This window comes from Onychomys torridus, chromosome 2 (assembly GCF_903995425.1).
Source record: "Onychomys torridus chromosome 2, mOncTor1.1, whole genome shotgun sequence".
In the NCBI taxonomy this organism is placed as follows: domain Eukaryota; kingdom Metazoa; phylum Chordata; class Mammalia; order Rodentia; family Cricetidae; genus Onychomys; species Onychomys torridus.
In genome coordinates, this window is record NC_050444.1 from 86965430 (window position 1) to 86984515 (window position 19086).

The 19086-nt window shown below is 36.8% G+C and overlaps 1 protein-coding gene across 1 annotated transcript in view; it reads right to left on the minus strand.

The window, feature by feature from the left end:
* The window catches only part of Brinp1 (BMP/retinoic acid inducible neural specific 1), a 185016-nt gene that overhangs the window by 50751 nt on the left and 115179 nt on the right, over positions 1 to 19086 (minus strand). Inside the window, exons 4-5 of the mRNA XM_036178230.1 lie at positions 18558 to 18727; positions 10321 to 10426 (exon numbers count right to left, since the gene is read on the minus strand). Coding sequence (XP_036034123.1) covers positions 10321 to 10426; positions 18558 to 18727 — 276 coding nt within the window. The remainder of the gene's footprint in view (positions 1 to 10320; positions 10427 to 18557; positions 18728 to 19086) is intronic.

Here is a 19086-nt window from a genome sequence, read left to right on the forward strand (position 1 = left end):
CATGATCAAGTAGGCTTCATCCCAGGGATGCAAGGGTGGTTCAACATACAAAAGTCCATCAATGTAATACACCATATAAACAAACTCAAAAACAAACAAACAAAAAAACAAACAAACAAACAAAAAAAACCCACATGATCATCTCACTAGATACAGAAAAGGCATTTGACAAAATCCAACAACCCTTCATGATAAAGGTCTTGGAGCAATCAGGAATACAGGAAACATACCTAAACATAATAAAGGCAATTTATAGCAAGCCAACAGCCAACATCAAATTAAATGGAGAGAAACTCAAAGCAATATCACTAAAATCAGGAACAAGGCAAGGCTGTCCCCTCTCCCCATACTTACTCAATATAGTACTTGAAGTTCTAGCTGGAGCTATAAGACAACATAAGGAGATTAAGGGGATACAAATTGGAAAGGAAGAAGTCAAGCTTTCCTTATTTGCAGATGAAATGATAGTATACATGAGTGACCCCAAAAATTCAAACAAGGAACTGATACAGCTAATAAAATCCTTCAGCAACATTGTAGGATACAAGATCCACTCAAAAAAATCAGTAGTCTTCCTATATACAATAGACAAACAGGCTGAGAAGGAAATCAGAGATAAATCACCCTTTACAATAGCCACAAATGATATAAAAATACCTTGGGGTTACTCTAACTAAGCATGTGAAGGACCTATATGACAAGAACTTTAAGTGCCTGAAAACAGAAATTGAAGATTTCAGAAAATGGAAAGATCTCCCATGCTCATGGACAGGCAGGATTAACATAGCAAAAATGACGATCTTACCAAAAGCAATCTACAGATTCAACACAATCCCCATCAAATTACCAACACAATTCTTCACAGATCTGGAAAGAATAATACTCAATTTCATATGGAAAAACAAAAAACCCAGGATAGCCAAAAGAATCTTGTACAATAAGACATCCTCTGGAGGCATCACAATCCCCGACCTCAAGCAATACTATAGAGCTACCATTATAAAAACAGCTTGGTACTGCCATAAAAACTGACATGTGGACCAATGGAATCGAATTGAAGACCCTGATGTTAACTCGCACACCTATGAACAAATAAATTTTGACAAAGAAGTCAAAAATGTACAATGGAAAAAAGAAAGCATCTTCAACAAATGGTGCTGGCATAACAGGATGTCAATGTGTAGAAGGCTGCAAATAGATCCATATCTGTCACCATGCACAAAACTTAAGTCCAAGTGGATCAAAGACCTCAACATAAATCCAGTTACTCTGAACCTGAAAGAAGAGAAAGTAGGAAGTACTCTTGAACGCATTGGCACCAGAGATCACTTTCTAAATATAACACCAGTAGCACAGACACTGAGAGAAACAATCAATCAATGGGACCTGTTTAAACTGAGAAGCTTTTGTAGAGCAAAGGACACGGTCAACAAGACAAAGTGACAGCCTACAGAATGGGAAAAGGTCTTCACCAAGCCCACATCTGACAGAGGGCTGATATCCAGAATACATAAAGAACTCAAGAAATTAGACCTCAAAATGCCCAACAGTCCAATTCAGAATTTAAAATGAAAATCCCATGCCAGGTCTAGGACACATTCCCAAGTTGTTAGGCATGGCGTTTCCCTTGTTTGAGTTTGCCCAATCAAACTGGATGGTAGGACCCAGTTTCTGAATTCACACACACACACACACACACACACACACACACACACACACACACACACACGCGCGCACACACACACACACACACACACACACACACACACACAAATGCTACTCATGCAAAGCAGTACAGTGCTAGCATCTCACAGGTCATCAGCAAAAGGTCACTTGAGTGAAAATAATTCATTTCAATTTGGTAGAAAACAGAACAATTATGGATTAAGTTGCCTGTTCATTTAGTCATTCTTTGATTTATTAATTAACCCAAATCTTCTTTTCTGACTAGTATTCATAAAGTATCCATAGATTGTCCTGGGATGGAAGAGAGAGATTGTTTTTACACAGTAGCAATGTAAATTCTTTAATGGGGGAATGATATTAATAACAGATTGATTATGACAAAATTTCCAAAGAAGCATTGAAGAGCTTGAAAGGGGAAGCAGTAGCATTTGATGCAGCTTTGAGAAGACCACACTGACTGATGCAATGGGATGGATCATCAAGTGTGATCAAAAGCTAGAAGAGTTGCCTGGCAATCACTGTAATGATCCAGTCTCACATACTGTGACCTTCACCCTCCTCCCATCCATCTTGCTCTATTACAAATGGAAGAAGATAATAACTGCACTCCCCTTTCACTGGAATTTAAAATAGAATATGCCACTGTGTCTAAGATGTCATTTATCATAAAACACACCATTGTTTTATGTACACTATGCAAAGAATACCTTGCCAATTAAACTGACAAACCATCAATTACAAGCAGCAACCCAATTGCAGAGATAATGCAATCTGAAATCATGCAACTTAAATCCTATGAAGAGTAATCAAGAAGTTCAGCAAAATGCTGTCCATTCAACATCTATAAATTCTCCCACAGAGGAACCCATTTTCTCCGTTTTCTCAATTCAGAGCAGACAGGATCATCTATCTATGTTAGATGATTCCAGTTATACACAAAATGCCAGTTACTCTTGAATGCTCAACTTTGATCCTGCAACCTTTTCCTCATGCCCAGAGCATCAGTCTTTTCCCATCTACAGAATAAACCCCATAGCCAAATAAAGGTTTTGTTGATTCTGCATTAAAGAAGGATGAAAAAAAAAAAAAAAAAAACCACTTGACACCACAGTACAGGATACAGCAATGCTAAATGCAATAGTCCTGTGTAATTTGAGTGAAAATTCCTCATACTCAGAATCTCACTATGTTAACGTAGGGAAACATTGCTCCTCAAGATCACACAAACTTCACTGTTGCTCCATCCTATATTCATTTTTCAGTCCTCTTCAGTTTTATATCAGCATCATTTTACACATTCTAACACTGCCTGTTTTTTTTTTTAACACATAATTGTTTGTTGTGTGTACATATGTGTGTGCATGTGTGTACAGGCATGTTTGACTATGGAGGCCCAAACGGAGGCCTGAGTTTGAAGTTAGAATGTGTTCCTGAATCCCATGAACATCTTATTTTTTAGAAAAGGGCCACTTATTTAACTTGAATTTATTTATTTCAGCTAGACAGGCTGGCCAATGTGTCTGGGTTTCTGTTTGCCTATGTTTCTACATAGCTCAGGTCCTCAACTTTGTACAGTTACCCAATGAGCCGTTTGACAAAAATATTACTTACTTGACTTTGAAATATTAAACTCTGCTTCCTGCTTCCTAAATAGCTGAAACTTCCTCTCTCTCTCTCTCTCTCTCTCTCTCTCTCTCTCTCTCTCTCATGTGTAAATGTCTGTGTGTTTGCACGTGAAGTACTCACAGAAATGGGTTTGGAAGTTGTCACTTAGTTTTGTTTGTTTCCTCCCAGACAGGGTCCCTCTGTAGCGTGTAATTTGCCTAATACACTAGGTCAACTGGCCAAATGAACCTCAGATTTCCTCTTGTGCTCACCTCCCCAGCATTAAAATTACAAGTGTGTGACATCATATCCATCATTTTCACTTTTGTAAAGATTCTGTAGATTCAACTCAGATCCTTGTGCTTACAAAGCAAGCTCTTGTGCCCCTGAGTACTTGCAATAAGTCCATGTTTTTCCTTGCATTGTTGCTTCTTTTTCTCATTCTACTTTTCTTCTTCACCTTCTTCCTCATCATATCTATCACAACCTGTCTATGTCAAATTCTCTGTGGCTCAATTATTGTATTCTTTTTTTGTAGTCACAGTCTCTCAAAATGTAGCCTTGTCCAATTTCAGTCTTTCTACATTAATTAATATTTTAGATTTCTTCTCTGAATTCTAAATACTCACTGTCTATCTATATTTGCTTATTTAATAAATAAATCAACTTTTGGTTTAAATTAAATTCCTCACAGGCCAATAAATATATCCCACAAATAGATTTTCCAAGTCCAAAAAGTGGCAATACCATTACAAGTGCTTGTTCTGAACTAGGAGTTCACATTTGATTGTATACAAGCTTTTTCTAGCTCATTTGCAAATATTGTCGGCATGGTGTTTAAAAATCTATCCATAAATCCACTGCCTTCATTGTAAGTATCACAGATACCATCTTCTCAGACACTAATAAACAAACTAGCCTCCCAACTGCTGTCCATATACATGCTTACATCTTGAACAGTCTTTTCTATCCAATACCAATAATGATCCATTTAAACTATAAACCAGATCATGTTACTTTGCCTACATTTGCAATGCTTTCTCAGTTTATCCAGAAAAAATTTAAATGGAAATCTTTTCCATGGTCAACATTCTACAAAAACTGTTCCTATGTGCTCTCAGAGTGTGAAAAAAAAAAGACATTATTTGTTTATGTGTTATTGTCTGTTTCTCCTCTACCCACACACTGAGGATGAGCTCCAAAATGACACAGAGCTCATTTATAGTTTTCAGTCCAGTTCTTGAAACTGTATTTGGCATATAGCAGATGTTCAATTAAAATTGCTAAAAGAATGCTTGAGCTTTTGAATAGATAAAATTTGATACCATCCATAGCTTTCAGAGAAATATTCTTTCTGCATCCATTTCCACATTATTGAATTACTGAGGCAGAATGCTTTTATCTTTATACTTCACCAGATGGTAACTATGTTAAGTTACATGTCCATGTTGGCAAAACATATTATGAGTCTCTTGAGGAGAGAATCACAAATAAGAAGTTTTCATTCTAACATTACTGTTATTGTTGGTAGTTTGGTTGTTGCTGCCAGGACTACTAATAACCTTTGATTTTTCTATCACCTTTTCCCTCACTTTTTAATCTTTGGATCCAACTATTTTCTATGTTTATTCATCCCAGTCTCTTTTTACTTTGTTTTAGTGAACATTTTATGTTGCACCACTTAGTGTGAAAGGCCTTACAGTGTCCATTTCATCTTTAGTCTTCCCAAGTCAACCCTTAAAGTATCTCCCATCCTAGCCTTGTTCAAAAGAATGAGGAGACAGACAGAAGGATATAGAAGTACATTATTTTGAGGAGGAGCCATGAGGTCAGGATGTCTAAGTAAAAATTTCCAACTCAAATTCTTATTGAGCAAGCTCAATGAAACTTGGGTTTTTCAACTGTAAAATAAGGATATTATTTCTACCTTGTTATGAGAATCATGTGAGGACTAAAAGCCCCAAATAATAAAATAAATGAAAATATTAATTCAAAATAAGTACCAAGAAGCAAACATGACTTTTAACACAAATACATTGCTACAGTCCCTGAATCACTGAATGCATGATAACTACTAGTAGTTAGAGTTTTCCTGCCTGGCCCAGTCAGGACAAATTTCTCTTACCCGCCAGTCTATTGTTAGTACTGTTTCATCTACCCTCTGTCCTTATGCTTCTGGCTCTGGCTGGGCTGAAGTCTCTTCTGTGCCTCCACTCTATTTACAATTTCTCTTTGCAGAAGTGTCAAGATGGAGTGAACTATTAAATAAATGTTGAATAGACACATAATGTATACATAGAAATGCATACATATAAATTATGTGTGCTTCACTCTATGGATTTTCAAAATAAACACACCCAGGTGAAACCAGGTCACTCACGGAACACGTTCCTAGTGCCCCAGGAACTTCTCTCCTTCTCTCGTGCATCATTTGTCTTCCCTGTGGTTTCCACTCTCTCTCAGGTGTCTAAAACTACATGTTTTTACAGACTTGAACCAGTAGAGAAAAAGGATCAGATAGCATGGATACTTTTTTGTCTGGCTTCTTTTTCTTTCAATGTTAGGCTGTTGAGACACACATTGTTGCGCAAAACAATAATATGTTATTTCTCGCTGCTATATGAGGGCTTGTGATATGAATGTATTTATTTTCTTGTGGATGGACATACATTTTAATGGTTCCCAGTTTTTGCTATTCTGAATGAATTTGCTATGAGCATTCATGACTTTCTGTGAACTTGGACACATTTCTCTTGGCATATCACTAGGAGTTGAAATTTCTGGGTCATAGCCAAAGGACATATGCAATTTTTAGTACAAATCATCAGAGTTTTCCAAAATGGTTGTAACTAATTTATGCTTCCCCCAGCAATGTGTTTTCATTTCTTAATACTGCCAGTCTTTTTCATTTGTGACACAGAGTGTTATGCACTGGTATTAGATGGTCATTTTCATCTACATTTTACTGGTAAGTTGAGCATCTTTTCAGATACTTGTCATCTAGAGATTTCTGTCTGTGAAATACTTGCATCAGCATTTCACCCATTTTCTTTTCTTTCCATGCTAACTTCCTTATTTTATAGAAGTTCCTCATGTATTTTATATAACAACTTTTTTCATGCATTTTGTTGCTAACATTTACATTCTATTAATGGCATATTTGTTAAAAACAACACATTGTTATATTTTATAATAGCACATTTTATAAAAAAGAATACAATACATTAATGTGTTCAAGTTTCAGTCTTCCTCTTTATACTGAGTTTTTCTAGATTGTTGGATGACAGCTTATTCAAATGTCATGAGATAGTTTTCTGTCTTGTAAGAAGCTCCTTTGATTCACTTTGAAATCTTTTGCTATAACTTCTGCCCTTGGACAGAGAATATGAGCAACCTTTTCTTTTTCCTAAATCCCTATAATGTCATATATTACATTCACTCTTCTTATTATAGTACATATTACCTTGAACCATAGATATTTGTCTGTCTATCTTCTCTGTAGCATCTGTACATCCCATTGACTCAATTATCTAAATACTTCAGTGTCTTTTTATTGAATCTGGGTCATAATGCCTCCTAAGTATCTCTAGAATTGGTCTATTTCTACATCATATTTTTCTTAGCTCAATGGCCCCAACTGTCACAAATCTCATCTTCCTTGTTCTACCTATACAGAGAAACAATGACCTTCCAAAATATTGTTCTCTTCATGCAATACTTCTTTTAAAATTTTATCTGGATCTCAATTTCTCTTAAATTTATGTTCAGTTCATTAGTGTACAGCAGAAACTGCATAGACTTTGAAATACTATTGTGTTTTTCTCACCCCTGAGCCTTCTGTTTTAATCTCATAAGACTTTGATTTCCTTGAATGTTCCTTTGTAAAGACTCTTCTGTGAGCCTCTGCATCTATGCCGCTGCCTGCCCACTTATCCTCCAGGTCTCATGCTGTGTATATTTCTCACAAGAATAATTCTCTACAAAACTCCCATAATCTGATCCCATGGAACAGCCTCATAAGCTTCTCTGTTAAAATCTACTACATTTATTGCTAGTGTTTTGGGCATCTCTCTGAAAATATAAGTTTCCTTGAAATAGATCCTATGTTACTCTTGATCTCCATTCTATCATTTTGCTCATCTTATAACTGAAATGAATTTTTAATAATGAGTATATGTATGTATGAATATACATATTCAGATATATATACACATTTAATATGACATAACTCCACAGGTCATATTACATAAATATGTCATATTTAGTCAGAGCATATGTGGAGATAGGTAGATTATGTATACAGAAGCAATGGATAAATATAGAATCAGACATGGATACATTGACTTGAGCTCATTAGTGTTCAGACATGCAGTCAAATTTTGAATTTGAGCCATATTTTCAGTAAAGATTTGATGATTCATCATTTTTATATAAGTCAACATTAGCCTTTAGAAAAGACTTAAGTAAAACCTATTATCAAAACTATCCAATTCAACTGCATAATGTTTAATAATCTGTGTATATTTTTTTTTTTTTACCAAATATCTTCTTTTCTGCATTAGCAAATGGCATATGCTACGTTTGGACAGGAATATACCTCAAACATGCCATTTGGGGGGCTGTCTTGCTCAGCAATATAGCATGTATGTCATAGGCCTGAAGTCCTAGTTCTGATTCACTGGGACCAGAAAAAGAAGAAAGGTTTATTTTACCATGAGCTAAATCCAGGATTATCTCCTTCCTACTACATTAAGCCTAGAACATTTTGTCCATATTAATGAAGGTAACTTTTCTGTAAGTCAGTGCTTCAAGTATTTGTAGATAAATTCTTTTTGCTTAAGCAGACCTTTCTTCTTACACCTGTAAACATTTATCCAGACACTCCAGGTTCTAAACATGATTTTAAATGTGAAATACTTGCATATGGACCCAATCCTTCAGTTCAGCTCTGACTGATGTAGAAAACAGGGCTGTCAGGCTATTCCTGTTTGAAGAGCATACTCCTAGCAATGACACCCATGGAAGCTCCATGTTTCAGAGGGCAGGATCTTATATAGAAGTGTGTTGGGAGGAAGAAATTTAAAATTTGAAATGAGGCTCCATATATAATTTGAAAAATAAAATATGAGGGCACAGGTGAAAAATCATTGAGCCTTAAACTTTACTGGATTCACAGTAAATTAGACAGTGAAATGAAAACATCACCATTGTCTTTGGTAGTAATTTCTGATTTGTCTTATTAAATTTATTATAATTGCAATGTACAGTTTTGCATATCATCAGCATTCACAGCCAGTGACAACACACTCACTGGTGTCCAGTTGCCAGGATTCAAATCCTGAGTATCATTCCAATGATTTGCTGCAGGTATCCCATGAACTACAATGTTCAAAATTCTGGTACACCTAAGGCATATGGACTATGCTTTTCTTTGCCATTTTCTTTTATCAAATCATCATACCTACTATTTTCCCTACTAAAGGAAATAATCTAATTTTTCTAAGTATCTAAGATTGTGTGTGTTTGTGTGTGTGTGTGTGTGTGTGTGTGTGTGTGTGTGTGTGTGTTTAAACATTTAACCATCATATTGACTTGAGTTTCTCCATCATATTGTCATTGAGGATTCCCAGTGACGCTATTAAACTCTGCTTACACTGCTCCCAATTATTGTCTGTATGTGTATGTGAACCACAGAATTGTCAAGAGATCAGAACAGAAAGGACTTCTTGGGCTCTGCTAAACCCTGAGCCTGCCTTCAACCCAAGTTCTTCCCACTGACATTCAAAATAATCTTTAGCATATACTTTTGGGGAAGACCATGATTTCTATCTTCACAAAGTTAGAGCATACCATATATTTCTGACTGTAAAGTTAATATGTGATCATTGAAGTACATTCAAAAGGCATCTAGAAGCTTAAATAGTTTGCAATGTCACTCTTCCAAAGTAACCACTTTTGACATTTCTGCATTTCCTTATAGAAGTATTTTTCTTCTTTTATATTGTTGAGATTGGCCATAATGAATTGCAGTTGTTAAGTAATGCCAAATCATTTTTTTATTCTAGAAAATTCTTCATAAATAACATTTCACTATTGGCCTATTAATATGTTTTATAGATGTGACATAATTCACGTATATCTTACATGTGGAAAATTGAGATGATTATATAGTATATATATATATATATATTAAATATTATATAATTATATTATATATATATATATATTAAATAATATATATATTAAAGAGAAGGGATAGTGGTATAGTTGTGTTATAATCTCAAAACATGAAAGAAATAATATATATTATTTACTCTGCCAACATCATCAGTACTATAATCCTTATATATCTTCTACCTAAAATTTCCTTTCCTCTCTCTGGTATAAATTAAAAAGGATAAATTTACTCTTCTAAATTTGACAAAAGCAGAATGAACAGAAACATTTACAAAAATCAAAATATTAATCCTATAATGGTTGTGGTCTTAAAGGTAATGTCTGAACATATCTTTCTACATATAGCCAGTATTGACACAGTTGATTATTAACACCACAAAAAGTGTGCATATATGTATTTATTTAAAACTGTAGATGATGAGCCAGTCGAGGAGAACATTATAAAGAATCACACATTTTATAAGATATCTTTTTGATAAACATCTTACAAAACACACTAGAAATCAAATCAATAAGGAAGAAATACTGATGATAGATATAAAACTTTAATATATTATAGGTCTGGGGCATCAGGCATCTATAAATAATACTGTTCAGACATTTTCATCAAAATAATCAGATAGAGCTCACATTTTCACACTTTTTTTTATCTGAAAACTAATTAATAACCATGAGTTTAAATCTCTATATATGTTAAAATTCTGTGTATGACATCACAGCTGTCTCATTTCCATATTTTCATTGTTTTCTGCCCTTCCTCCTCTTCCCTCTTCTCCCTGTGCCTCATTCTTCTTGGAACTATTATCACCTCTGCCCACCTCCAGTACCACCCTTTTTGCCTCAGTTTCCTACCTTGAAGATGCAGTTTGCTTTCCGTGCTTTGCAGAAGGACAGAACTCACAGAGTCCAGATTGTCATAGCTGTTACAGCCCAGAGGCCCAGTGCGTGTCTCTGTGACCTAGAAAGGACATTAAGTGAGAAAAGTATAAGCTAGGAGTCCTGGTCTAGAGGAAATCCTAAGGAATGATTCCATACCTGAAATGTCTGCTGAATGGTTGGCTGGAACTGTGTGCAGCACTGGCTATGTAGACTGAACAACAAGTATGCTCAAACACACAGACGGAATTCATAATATCCACTGTCTACCACTAGCTCTCACTTCACAAGGTCACACTAAGTGGTATGTGAACAAATACATTAAAACACAATAATACAATTCTAAAGCCCAGGTTTCAGAATCAGAAAAACTATCATTAGTTCCAAGCTGGGCCATTTATTTGCTGTGTGACATAAGGAAGCCACTTAACTCCTCTAAGTGTCAGCAAGTTCAAGCTATCAATGCCTTCCAGGGAGGCTGTGGAACACATGTGAAGACCTAAAGTGTCTGGCACAGGGAATGTTCAAAAATGGCCAGCTGATTACAAAATGCCTCTATAAATTGCAATGAGTACATGGGCACTATTATTGGGCAAGTACAATACAATTGTCTCCATTTTTCAAAAGAAGTCTCAGCAATAACTACAATCAGTGCCACTGTGGGGTTAAAAAAAATAAAAAAAAGAAATCCAGATTCAATTGTGTATTTGTGATTTTTGTCTTCCAAGATTCTAATGTGTATTTGTGATTTTGTCTTCCAAGATTCAAGGTGACAAAAAGGAACGGCAATTTAAAATAACCTTGGAATTAAGGGTTTAGTATATATAAGCTTCTTCATCCCTCTACTCACCATTCTTTGGAGCTGTGCTAAAGTCTGTGTTCAACTGTAAAGGGACAGCCTCCAGTGAAGAGAACGATCACTTGTGGGAAGGACACTATATAACTTCTCTGTCATTTCACCTGTGTAATCTTAGGCTGGTATCTTTCCCTTCCTCAGCCTCCAGTTTCCCCTCTTTGTAAAGATAGCAGTGCTCTTACACAAAGATGTAAAGAGATTATAGATTAAAATAATAATTATTATAATACTTAATATTAGTGTGTATGTGTACCTATATATTTGTGCATGTTTTGTAAGTGGTACCATATATCCCAAAGAATGAATACAGTGAGGAGAGGGCAACTTCATGCAGTTTGCTCTCTCCTTCCAACTTTATGTGGGTAGTGGGGATAAACTCAGGTCACCAGTTACTGGGTCACTAGTAAGCACTTTTACTAGCTGAGCCACCTTGCACCCCCAAGTGGCCATAGTTTTATGCACTTGGTATTTGAGATATAATAAATCAATTAATAATCATTGCATTTTTTCGAAACAAATAATTCCTTCCTTTTTTTGTCTAGTAACAGCATACTTTTTATTGAGTAAGACTTAACTCCACTAACTTATTTTACTATACTTACCATAAGTGGGTCAGAGGCTATCTTTCACAATAATCAGGGAGTGACACAAATTGTATTGTACTGAGTCCTGAGACAGTGGCCAAAAAGGGCAAACATACCTTTCAGGGCCATATTGAGGGTAGAAACCAGGGTTAGTATAAAAATGGCTCATTGAGGATCACCCTAGTCTCCAGGCTTTAGGCCCAGGGGCACAACCCATGCTTCCATACCCCCACGCATTGCAATCCCAACTGCAGGTCAGCAAGCAGGACTCCTACAGGCAATCCTGATTGCCACCATTGCCCATCTGACCCTATAACCTGCAAGGTCCATCCTCCAAACCCACCCATCCTCTGAGACTTCAGTGGCTCCCTGAGACTGATTGGGCCAAGAGCTCTGATTGGGCCAAGAGTACCAAGTAGACTAAGAGTGGCTACCTGAGACACAGACAGCCTTTGCACCCATTGGAGAATGAGATGAGTATACAACAGTGCAAGAATATATTCAACAACATAAATAGCAATATGGTACCAACACAACCTAGTTGTTCTACATCAGCAAGAACTGAACACCCTAGTGTAGAAGAAACAGAAGAAATTACCTTAAATTGACTTTAAGAAGATGATAGAGGCCTTTAAAGTGGAAATGAAAAATTTCCTTAAAGAAATCAAGGAAAAGACAAACAAAAATTAGAAGAGATCAATAAATCCCTTAAAGAAAACCAAGAAAAAGCAATTAAATAGGTGAAAGAAACAGTTCAAGGCTTGAAAACTGAAATAGAAGCAATAAGAAGACACAAACTGAGTGAATGCTAGAAATGAAAAATCTAAACAAATGAACAGAAACCACAGATACAAGCATAATCAACAGAGATGCAAGAGAGAATCTCTGGCATCGATGATATAATGGAGGAAATAGATTTGTCAGCCAAAGAAAACATTAAAGCCAACAAAGTCAAAACAAAAAAACATGTAGGAAATCTGGGACACCATGAAAAGCCAAAACTTAAGAATAATAGGGACAGAAGAATACCAGCTCAAAGGCACAGAGAATATATGCAACAAAATCATAGAAGAAAACTTTCCCAACCTAAATCAGGAAATGCCTATGAAGATACAAGAAGCTTACAAAACACCAAATAGACTAGACCCCACACACACACAAAACATCCCCACCCTACGTAAGAATCAAACCACTAAACATACAGAATAAAGAAAAATATTAAGAGCTGCCAAGGAACAAGGCCAAGTAACATATAAAGGCAGACCCATCAGAACAATACCTGACTTCTCAATGGAGACTCTGAAAGGCAAAAAGGTCCTGTGTAGACATAATGCAGACACTAAAGACCACAGATGCCAGCCAAGACTGTTATAGCCAGCAAAACTCTCAATTGCCATATACATGGTAAACAAGATATTTCATGATAAAACCAAATTTAAGCAATGCTTATCCACAAATCAGCCCTACAAAAAGCACTAGAAGAAAACAAAATCCAACCTAAGGAAGTCCAATGCACCCATGAAAATGCAGGCAATAGATAACACCACACTAACATGTCCCAAAGAAGGGAAACACACAACACTACCACCAAAAAAAAAAAAAAAAGGAATTAACAATCACTCATCACTAATATCCCTTAATATCAATGGACTCAATTTGCCTATAAAAAGACACAGACTAGCAGAATGGATAAGAAAACAGGATCCATCCTTCTACTGAACACAAGAAACACATTTCAACCTCAAAGACAGACACTACCTCTGAGTAAAGGGCTGGGAAATGTCTTTTCAGTCAAATGAACTAAAGAAGATGTAGCTACTCTAATATCTAAAAAAATAAACTTCAAACTAAAAGCAATCAAAAGAGATCAAGAAGGACATTACATATTCATTCAGGAAAAATCCATCAAAATGAAGTCTTAATTCTGAACATTTATGCTCCAGATATAAGGGCACCCACATGCGTTAAAAAAAAAAAATTAATAAAGCTAAAATCACACATCAAACCCTATATGGCAATAGCGAGAGACTGCAACACCCCACACTCACCAATGGACATGTCTGTCAGACAGAAACTTAACATAGAAATAAGGGAACTAATAGACTTTATGATTCAAATGGACTTAATAGACATCTATAGAACATTCCACCCAAATACAAGAGAATATTCCTTCTTCTAAGCACACCCAGAGAATCATCAGGTCATACTTCAAAACTTGTACTCTACAAAATTAGAAAATCTAAAAGAAATGGACAATTTTCTGCATAGGTAACATATACCCAAAATAAATAAAGACCAGATAAACAATTTAAACAGACCTATAACTCCTATGGAAATATGCTGTGGATATTGCTCTGTGTAAATAAAATGCTGATTGGCCAGCAGCCATGCAGGAAGTATAGGCAGGACAAGCAGAGAAGAGAATTCTGGGAACAGAAAGGCTGAGGCGGAGAGAGCTGCCAGCCGCTGCCATGACAAGCGAGATGTAAGGTATTGGTAATCTAGGAGTATAGATTAATATAAATGGGCTGAATATAAGAGTAAAGCTAGACAATGGTAGGCCTGAGCTAATGGCCAAGCAGTTTAAATAATATAAGCATCTGTGTGTTCATTTTACAAGTGGGCTACCAGACTGCTGGGGCTTAGTGGGACCTGGAGAAAAGGTCTCCAACTACAGAAATAGAAGCAGTAATTGAAAGTCTCCCAACCAAAAAAAAAAAAAAAAAAAAAAAGCCCAGGGCCAGATGATTTCAGTGCAGAGTTCTCCCAGAATTTCAAGGAAGACCTAATGCCAATGCCAATACTCTTCAGATTGTTCCATACAATAAAAAGAGAAGGAACATTGCCAAGCTCTTTCTATGTGACTAGAGTTACACTGATACCCAAACCACACAAAGATGCAACAAATAAAGAGAATTACACATCAATTTCCCTCATGAACATTGATGAAAAATTACTCAATAAAATATTGGCAAGCTGAATTCAAGAACACATTAAAAAGAATCCTTCCACCATGATCAAATATGCTTCATCCCAGAGATGCAGGGACAATTTAACATACAAAAATCTGTCAATGTAATCCATCATATAAACAAACTAAACACACACATACACACACAAGATCATCTCATTAGATGCTGAAAAAAGCCTTTGAAAAATTTCAACACCTCTTCATGGTAAAGTTTTGGAGAGATCAAGAATACAAGGAACATATCTAAACATAATAAAGGCAAATTACAGCAAGCCAAGAGCCAACATCAAAATGAATGGAGAGAAACTTGAAGCTATTCTACTAAAATCAAGAACAAGACAAGGCTGTCTACTCTACCCATACCTTATTCAATATAATACTCAGACTTTAGCTAGAAGAACAAGACAATAAAAGGAGATATAAATTGGAAAGGAAGAAGTCAAACTTTGGCTATTTGCAAATAATATGATAGTCTATATAAGTGAAGCCCATAATTCTACCAGAAACTCTAACAACTGAATAGACAGCAAAGTACCAAACAATCCAATTTGAAAAATGAGCTAAAGATCTAAACAGAGCCTTCTCAACAGAAGAATCGCAATGGTCCAAGGCATTTAAGGAATTGCTCATCATCTTTAGTCGTTGGGGAAATGCAAATCAAAATGACTTTGAGATACCATCTTATACCTGTCAGAATGGCTAAGATCAAAAACACTGATGTCAGCTTACGTTGGAGAGGATGTGGAACAAGAGGAATACTCCTCCACTGTTGGTGAGAGTGCAAACTTATACAGATACTCTGGAATTCAGTATGGCGACATCTCAGAAAATTGGGAGTCAATCTACCTCAAGGCTCAATGACACCACTCTTGGTCATATATCCAAGGGATGCTCAATTGTACCACAAGAACACTTGCTCAGTTATGTTCATAGCAGAATTATTTGTAGTAGACAGAACCTGGAAACAACCTAGTTGCTCCTCAACTAAAGAATGGATAAAGAAAATGTGGTAAATATACACAATGGAGTATTACTCAGCTGTAAAAAACAAACAAACAAAACAAAAACAAAACAAAAAAAACCCAATGATATCATGAAATTTGCAGGCAAATGGATGTAACTAGAAATTATCATCCTGACTGAGGTAACCCAGACTCAGAAAGACAAACATGGTGGATAATAGATGTAAAGCAAAAGAAAATAGACTATAACCCACAGCTCTAGAGAAGCTAGGAAACAAGGAGGACTCTAAAAGGGACATAGGGATCATCTTGGGAAAGGGAAACAGAGAAGATCTCCATTAGTAAACTGGGGATAGGGGGCAATAGAGGGGAGGGGATGGGTGGATCAGAATATGAAGGAAGGGGATGGTCAAGCTGAGGGAGGGACAGAGTGGGAGAGCAATGAACGAGATACCTTGATAGAGGGAAACATTATGGGGTAAGGGAAAAACCTGGTGCTAGGGAAATTCCCAGGAATCCACAGGATAACCCCAGATTAGACTACTAGCAATAGTAGTGAGGGTAACTGAACTGGCCTAATCTGGTAATCATATTGGTGAATACCCTAACTGTTATCATAGAGCCTTCATCCAGTAACTGATGGAAGCAGATGCAGAGATCCACAACCATACACCAGGCTGGGCCCTGGGAGTGTAGTCAAAGAGAGGGAAGAAGGATTATATGAGCAAAGGAGGGTCAAGACCATGATGGAAAAATCTGTAGAGAAAACTAAACCAAACACATAGGAACTCAAGAACTTTGGATCACCAGCTGTGGAACTTGCATGGGACCAGATTAGATCCTCTGCATACTTCACACAGAAGACAGTTGTATAGCTGGATCTGTTTGAGGGACCCCTGGCAGTGTGATCAGGATTTATCCCTGGTGCATGAACTGGCTTTCTGGATCCTATTACCTGTGTTCAGGTACCTTGCTCACCCTTTGGGGGTGGGGGCAACAGCTGGGTCCTGCCTCAACTGAATGTAACAGGCCTTGCTGTCCTTCCATGGGAGAACTTACCCTTTTGGAAGAGGGGATGAGGGGTGGATGGGGGCAGTTAGGCATGGGTAGGGGGAGTGGGAGGATGGATGAGATGAAGATCTGTGGTTAGTATGCATAATATATAAAAATTTAAATAAAAAGAATAAATATCAAGCTGAGTTTTTTAAAAAATGGCTCATTGTGAGGTTTCTGTGCAATTTGTTGGAGAAATCCTTCCTCAAGAGGTGGGTTGCACATTCCAGGATGCACAGAAGAGGATTATCTCCTGACAGCCCTTTAATATCTCAACTATTCATCCAGGAGCAGAAAACAATTTGGTAATAATGAAAAACAGGCCTTTGAAGCTCCTTGACTCTCATGGCTTCATAAAGATCTTTCTCTTGATGCCAAACTCCCTAACAGCATAATCCCCCCAATACAGGTGATTTTTCTTGGATAAGCTGGTCTTTGTTTGTCGATTTGATTTAATCTAGCTTCTTACTACCTTTCTACCCAGTCATGGGAACAATTGGTGATTCAAGCTGCCTGAGTCTAACTTGACCTTTCCCTCTGTTCCTTTCCCCTAGAGATGTCTTAGGGATTCTTAATATGAGGCAAGACCTACATTTAATTCAAAAGTGAAGACTCAGAAGCAAATTGCGGGCATAATCTAGTTTAAGAAAATTTAGGACAGAAAAAAATATCCTCTGACAAATTAATCCTTTATTTCAAGAATGTCTTCCCATACTCTCTTTATAGAGGTCATCGCTAAACTCACTGTACTGGAAATGAATCCTAAATTTCCTGTACTCTAAGTCACTGACTTGAGAATTCAGTATATCTATATCCAACATGTCTGCTTGACTTTGAATTAGTTAAAATTGAATCAACTTACAAATGTACTTCATTGGTAGACCTAGTCAAGTATTTGATAATCACATGTGACTAAAGGCTATTTCCTGGCCAGCACAGATAAAGATACTTCCAGTATCTCATATCTCTGAAGATTCTATTGGGAGGTGTTGGTGCAAAAGAGCATGGCTCAGTGGGCAATGTGGCTGACTGTTCATTTGTGTAAATAAAGATTTGTTAGAACACAGTAACACATACTTACATATGCACATCCATGGCTGCTCTTAACGCAATTGTAGCAGACCTGAGAAGTAACAACTGAAACCTGGAAAGCTTAAATATTTCATACTGGAATTTTGCAGGAAAAGTTTGCTGATTGCCAAGCTAGACAGTAGTATCTTAGCTCCTATTAGGATATTCTCAAGATGAATACCTCTGAGCAAAATGCTTAAAACTGTGGATCTCAGGTTTATAATCTAGAAAATAGGTTATAGGAATAAATAAAAAGCATAAACATTGTACAAACTGATCATTAGAGTTGCACTAATCTTATTCTTGCTAGCTGTATGATGTTTCAGAAATTATTTACTCCTAGCCTCAGTCTCTACAATTGGCATAAGAAAGGAAGAAAGGAAGGAAGGGAGGGAGGAAGGAAGAAAGGGAGGGAGGGAGGGAGGGAGGGAGGAAGGAAGGCAGAAAGAAAGAAAGCAAGTCAGCTATTTACTAGAGACTGATAGGGCTATGAATAATTCTGTAATGGCCATAGCCAGAATGTATTAATAAGTCAGTACAAAGGGCCACTCTAATGAAGATGCTCATTTTGCCAGAGATCATTTGGCAATATCCGTCAAAGTGGTTGATTGGAGGAAACCGTGGTACACTGAATGATATGAAGCAAAGAATTGTCTCAGAATGTCTATATCATGGCTGTATTGACTTGAGACTCTAAGTGCACCCTCAGACTATACCTTGATTGCTCCAGTTGATATCTGGATCTCATGGAGCCTTCTCATGGTGCCATCACGGTCCACGAAGTAGGATGATGCAAGCTGGTGCAAAGCTTCAACACTTTGAGTAGCATTCCCCGACTTTCTGTCAAGGCGACTTTTGTCCATGTACATGGTCAAAGCCTCCTCTCCTGCATGGGAAAAGAAAGAACATAAGAAAGTCTGCTCCAGTTTCAGTGTGAGAGGAGTGTTTCCAGAGCATGGATGCTAAAAAATAGACTTCTCCAACCAACCTGTCCAAACAACTCTACCTATAAAATCAAGGGCATAGTGCAGAAGATAGAATTCAGAGTTTGCTGTAGATCTCATTAGAGCAATGACCATTGAATAAGGTTAATTCACTAGAGTCCATCACCAAATAAACTTGTACATACATCTCAAGAGCATTGTCTTACCTAATAAAGTCTGCTACTTCTAAGAAAAGTCATGGTAGATTTGGCATAGATATTCTCTCCTTATTCCTTTTTCTTCCATTTCCTCAACAGAACTT